At 34.0% G+C, this 6,609-nt stretch overlaps 1 protein-coding gene across 1 annotated transcript; it reads right to left on the bottom strand.

The window, feature by feature from the left end:
* Positions 1 to 314: 314 nt before the first annotated feature.
* Positions 315 to 1,399, bottom strand: LOC145169524 (uncharacterized). Its single transcript, XM_079088073.1, has 3 exons — positions 1,046 to 1,399; positions 823 to 905; positions 315 to 735 (listed from the first exon to the last, which is right to left on the bottom strand). Exons 1-3 carry the CDS (start codon positions 1,297 to 1,299, stop codon positions 428 to 430), a joined length of 645 nt encoding a protein of 214 aa, XP_078944199.1. The 5' UTR covers positions 1,300 to 1,399; the 3' UTR covers positions 315 to 427.
* Between the last annotated feature and the right edge of the window lie 5,210 nt (positions 1,400 to 6,609).

Genomic DNA, 6,609 nt, shown 5'->3' with positions numbered 1-6,609 from the left:
TGGGTGTGATGGGCTACAAGACCCACAACAAATAGTTTAGCAAAAACTAGTGATGCTCCAGAATGATCCAATATTCTGTACGTCATGCTAGTACAGTTATTGGGTATCACTCTTAAACATTCTGCATCCTATTGCATCATCAGAGATATTATGAACTATAGGCGCCATATCGTAAATGCATGGCAGACGTAATTAGCTTACGTACTAAAGAGAAAATGGATGTTCAATATCTGAAATTCTGAATTCCTCCTGTCATTTGAGCTTCTTTCAAGTTTGATTTTTTAATTAACAAATACATAGAGACGAATTAATACTAAACAACCAAAATATTCATGAATTACCATTAACGTTTTTCTATACAGAAGTAATCAAATTTACGAATAAAAAAATATATTTTCCATATAATTATATACGGTCAAACTCAAAATTAATGAATCTTTTGAGTACTTGAGTTAGGATCTTGATGGAAATTCTTGGTTTGATCTTTGACTGATTCACCCAACAACTCCACCTCTTGTTCTACTTCTTCAACGTTATGGAGGAAATCTTCAACCAATTGAGCTTCTCTTGCTACTTCCTCCGCCACATCTTCCACAAACAAGGCGGCGTTTCTCCATTTACCACCATCAGGAAGATGATCCGCCACCTCTTTTGCCACCTTGTCTACCGTCTCCGCCACTTCCTCTACATAATCTAGTATTTTCTCGGTTTCCTCAACCACCGTATCAACTTCATCTTTGCAAACAAAATGTTAAGCATATGTTAATTAGTATTTATTACCAAAACTATTGAATATATTAGATATCAATGTTTAATTTGTACCTTTAAATTTCAATAAGTTGCTCCATTTTCTACTGAAAAATGGTACGATCACGGTAGTTATTATTCTAAAAATCCATTGTTGCCTGCAATTAAAAAAAATACATAAGATAACTTGTCATTTATAGAAGCTTGTTATGTTAATTTCCAAATATATATCAACCTAAATCAAACACTTCTTGTTGAATTGAAAAAAAAAAAAAAAAAATCAAAAATCATAACTGACCATGAACTTGGAGAGTCACCGGTAGGAGGAGGATGACGATGATGATTTCCTGGTTTAACACTGTACACCAAGAAGGCCCTACGATTTAATTGGCTGCTGGAAGTGAGAGTGCCCCCGACAAGGTGCCGTTTCTGAGGTTGGAGGCCAATAGCGGCCAGTTTCTTAGTGATTACCAGACGGGTAATAGGCAATCTCTGTAAATACTCAATACTACTCATCATCTTACCATAGCCAAGAACCAATGTTGTCGCCATTCTGTTAATTATACGATCTTGAACTTGTGGATTTCGAAAGCGAGAAAAAGGGTGAATATATAATGTTGGGATGTTTAAGTTTAATGTATTGTTTCTTGATGAATCTCATTTATATATATACTTAATTAATTATGTAGATTAAGATAAGGAATTGAGAGAAGATTAGGCTATAAAATTTGGCACAAGTGTCAACTTTGCATCATCGTACGACAATTCCACACGTTATGGGTAAACCTGGTTGACACAAGTAATCGTAGGTTCCAGAACAAGAATCTGATTCGGATTTACGTTGCCTGGTCTGCCTTTGGCCCAAAGAAAAGGAAATTTCCAGTTCGAACTTCCAAAACCCGACTTCGGTCAATATATACAAACTAATATATATGCTTCTTAATTATATAGCATACATATGATATATATACAGATATACATATATAGTGAGATATTATATCATCATGCCGGCTTCTATATGGACAAGTGGACACGTAAACGTTTTCTGACACGAAGATGAAATCCCGGTCAAATTAATTGTGCATCAAGGTGAACAACTTATGTTGACTTCTTGGAAGATATTTGAAGAAGGAAGGAACAAACAATGTTTATGGAGGTAATCCTCATATATGGTATTTATCTTATTTTAGTTATTGAATTCTTTTTAGCACTTAGTCGGAATTGAGCAACACTTTAGGATGCCAAAAACGCACGCTTTAAACAAGTTGAATTGGCTATCGATAATCAGACTTTTTTTATGGGTCATATAATTTCTTAAGTAGCCTTTTAGTTGGTATATGATGATAAAATTATAATAATTAATATATCTTTTAATTTGTCTTAGTTAGGTTGTTGTTATTTTTATTATATAACTAGCTAGTGATTATATTTTTCAAAAGTGTCATACCTAAGATTCTTTAGTAAATCCAGATTTATCAAACTATCTCATCAATATTTTGGTTTTATTAAAAAAATGTAAAAAAGTATGCAAAACATATATTAAAAGAGATTTCTAATATGTGTCATAAAGACACATATAAAAAACATTAATTGAAGTATTAATTATAATAGGTATTATCATAATTAAATGTGATAAACATTAATTATATGTAATATTACCATAATTAAATTTAAATACATTAATTATAAACAATATCATAAGAGGTTGCGGCACAGTTTGTTACTCGTTTACCCGCTACGTCTATATAAATTTTTCTTATGGATTTATACTACTAAGATTGCTTATTTATATTCGTCATAATTAATATTTCAATTAATGTTTCTTAATTATATGTGTTCTTAGAGAATATGTTAGAAAATCCCTTAGTTAAAATCTCTATTCTAATAAATGAATAGGTTTATTCTTCTATTGACAATTGTCATTATATTAGAACTACTCATTAATATTATATGTTCCCTATCATGCCACTTGTCAACATATTAATTATACATTTCAAATTTCAAATTTAAAATTTTCACCCTAATTACATTAAATTTTAAATTTTTTGACTTTAATTATATTAAATAATAACATTAGATTAAAAAATAAAATAAAATTAATATAGAATATAAGATGATATAACTTTACGTATTTATTTAAATTAACGATTATACTTTTATATAACTAAAAAAAATATATTTTAAGTAATAATTTATTTAAAATAATTGATTAAGAATTTTGATTTTTTAATATGAAAGTTTAATTAATTTTATAACCATGATTTTCACGCGTTATAAACTAGTCAACAAAATATAAATCATTACAATGAATTCAATGCATATCAAACTGATAATATTAACTTATATATCTAATATAACGGTATTTAGCTGATTTTAACTACTATATATGGTAGTTTATGTATATAAATAGCTTTTGTTTTTGTTTTTGGTTTTAACAATCAACCATATTTATTTCAAAACATGTAGCAAATAAATAGCCAGAAAACAATTTCAAAGTTCAGCAACTTACATAACGATTTTAACCTATTCTAACTCATTAAATAATTTAGAACACCGGCGCCAAAAAATCTAGGAAGAAGAAATCGCTATTATTACATCACTTTATATGTATTTATGAATGCATATCAGTCTAATTGTCTAAATACCTGCAATAAACATCAATTAATGACTAAAATGATATTAAATTATACAAAGTATTCAAGATTCAAAAGATACTAAACATAAAAACAAAAGACAACTCTCACATTTGTCTAAAGAATAGAGTTTTCTAGGAAAACAATGTTATACATAACTCTATAATATGATATTATGCATTGTTTTTCATCGTAGATAAAAATCAAAAGAAAACGAAAATTGAATATGAAACTTAATTCAAACCTGAAACTTAATCAAACCTTAAACTAAAAATTGAACCTGAAATCATATCGAACCGATGTTGTAGGGTTGGTTTGGTCGCCGACGAGGGTAAAGGGCGAAGGTGAACCACAGTCCTGCTACAACCTAGATCTATTGTATTTTTCCTACCTGATTCGCTAACATGCTTCCCAGTCCGAGATGGGGAAAGAGTCTAATGGCTCAAGTTTTTATCGTCTCGTCTGGTTCAAGTGCCTACTTCATCTCCTCCTTCTTTGGCAAACTTCGGCAGTATGCTCTGAGATTTTTGTGGTTCAGTCGGTCGGCTTTGAAGGAGGAACATGATGGAAAGACAACCATCATCGGAAGCTAGTGGCGGGGGCAATAGTTTCTAGTGGCTGACGATGGTAGAGTGAGTTGGAGGCGATAAATGAAGAAAACAGGAGGTGGGAGAAAACGTGAACGAAGGAATTGGGAGGTGGGGTTAGATTAGGTTTAGGATTCTTTTTAACCTTTTTTATATTTAATTTATATATTAATAAAAATAAATAAATCATTAATACAAAATTATATATGATGAGGGAAAAGTAGTCTCTTTACATCTGACAATGACCAAGCGTCCAACAAAAATATAAAGTAGGGACGGTCCGGGTTAAAAAAAATTGTTAGAGACCAAATATGCAGATTACCCTAAGCCACAGGGACCATCCGTGTAATTTACCAAATAATTTAATATATACTTATTTGTGCTTATTTTTTTTTCGGGTGATCAGTGAGTGAGTAGATTGGTTGGACTTTGGGTTTTTTGAAGATACATTTTGAGGTCTACATTTTTGTCATGCATATTTGCAATAGTAGACATTTTTTTGTTTTGGAAACTTTATTTATTAAGCTATAATTGAAGTTTGTTTTGAAATGAATGTTGTCTGGTTTTAGTGGCTCATCTTATATGTGTTGTAATGCATAATTAAAGCCTAATCTTAATATTGTAAATTAGTCGGGTAAAAGGGTTGAAAATTCGTTGATCCGATGGATAAGGGTATAGGTTTAATTATTCAAAACCCTACGGGTTACGAGTCGGGTTTGGATCAACATTTAAAATTTTTTTAATGGGTTTGGATCAAGGTCGATTTGCTCCAAACCCGTGATAACATTGTCATATGATTATATCAAAGAGAAATTACAAGGGTTCTCAGAGAAAAGCATAAAGACTACAAGGAATAAAGCGGATATAAATACTAGCTAGACAGAAACCCTAATGAGCTAAAGATAAAAAGGGCCCTTAAACAAGCGGGCTAATAATATAGACTAACATCCCCCCTCAAACTCACAATGCCGCAGCAATAAACATTGAGAGTTTGTCACATAAGAACCGAAACCGAGAAGCCGATAAAGCCTTCGTAAAAATATCCGCAAGCTGCAAAGTTGATGAAACAAATGGAAGCGAAATGGTCCCAAGCTGCAGATGATGACGAGTAAAATGACAATCAATCTCAATGTGCTTCGTCCGCTCATGAAAAACAGAATTCTTCGCAATTTGTATCGCACTTTTATTATCACAATTCAAGGGAGTAGGTGAAGAAATGTAAACTCCCATATCCGCAAGCAGCCACCGTAACCAGATAATCTCGCATGTAGTTACAGTCATATCACGATATTCAGCCTCCGTGGAAGATCTAGAGACAACATCCTGTTTCTTGCTCTTCCATTAAATAAGAGACTCTCTAAGAAATACACAAAATCCAGTGGTCATGACGATCACCATCCCAATCAACATCACTATAGGCACGTAACTCAAGAGAAGACGTCGAGGGAAACAAGAGAGTCTGAAACTGAGTGCCACGAAGATATCTCAGAATACGAAGAACAGCTCCCCAATGAACAGAGGTAGGTGCAGTAACAAACTGACTGACAATATGAACAGCATGAGCAATATCTGGACGAGTGACTGTGAGATAAACCAAACTTCCCACCACAGTACGATAAAGATTCGGATCAGACAAAGGAACACCATCAGTAGGAGAGTATCGAGCATTGGTTTCAAGAGGGGTATCAACAGTCCGATTGTCAGAAAGTCCCGCCCGTGTAAATAAGTCAGATATATATTTAGTCTGGGAAAGAAGGTACCCTTTCTTAGACTGAGCGACCTCAATACCCAAGAAATAACGCAGCAAGCCCAAATCCTTCATAGCAAATCGACGAGCTAGATCATGCTTCAAAGACTCAATACCACCATGGTCATCACCTGTAATAATCATGTCATCCACATATAAGGACAGAAGAATCCGTCCTGCACTCGAGCATCTAACAAACAGAGCAGAATCGTGATTACTCTGGACAAATCCAAGAGAGGTAATCACTGTGGAGAATTTCTCAAACCAAACACGAGGGGCTTGCTTGAGCCCATACAAAGCTTTGCGAAGCCGACAAACCTCGCCCGGTCGGTGCTGAATTCCTGGAGGAGGGGTCATATAAACCTCTTCATGAAGGTCACCATTCAAAAAGGCATTCTTGACATCCATTTTAAAGATCTTCCACTGTCGAACGGATGCAACTGCAATCATAGTACGAACTGTCGTCATCTTTGCAACTGGGGCAAATGTCTCCTCGTAGTCAAAACCATACTGCTGGGAATACCCTTTTGCTACAAGTCTAGCATTATATCGTTCAACAGAGCCATCAACTTTTGTTTTTATCTTGTACACCCAACGACAACCTATCGTATGTTTCCCAAGAGGAAGAGAAACCAAATCCCATGTATGAGTCTGATGAAGAGCAGTGAGTTCTTCAGCCATAGAATTCTGCCAAAGAGGATCTGAAACAGCTTCTCTATATGATTCAGGTTCAGACAGATGATGGATGCTTGCTATAAATGAAGCAAACGGTCCTGAATATGTAGAGTAAGAAAAATCTGGTAGCTTGGTGGACTTGACAGTACGAGAATATCTCCTGAGGGGTGGTGGTGGAGGAGGATCCTCAACTTCAATAATCGGAGGATCAGGCTCAGGA

This window comes from Lactuca virosa, chromosome 1 (genome assembly GCF_052849685.1).
Source record: "Lactuca virosa cultivar CGN04683 chromosome 1, Lactuca_virosa_CGN04683_v6, whole genome shotgun sequence".
In the NCBI taxonomy this organism is placed as follows: domain Eukaryota; kingdom Viridiplantae; phylum Streptophyta; class Magnoliopsida; order Asterales; family Asteraceae; genus Lactuca; species Lactuca virosa.
Note: the sequence above shows the minus strand (reverse complement) of the source record. Positions and strands in the feature narration are given on the sequence as shown.

Bases quoted from the DNA above. Each gene is read 5' to 3' on its own strand.
- LOC145169524 (XM_079088073.1), bottom strand. From the start codon at position 1,299: ATGGCGACAACATTGGTTCTTGGCTATGGTAAGATGATGAGTAGTATT. The intron at 906-1,045 runs GTCAGTTATGAT...TTTTAATTGCAG, and splicing joins GGTGACTCTCCAAGTTCATG to GCAACAATGGATTTTTAGAA. The intron at 736-822 runs GTACAAATTAAA...TTGTTTGCAAAG, and splicing joins CAACTTATTGAAATTTAAAG to ATGAAGTTGATACGGTGGTT.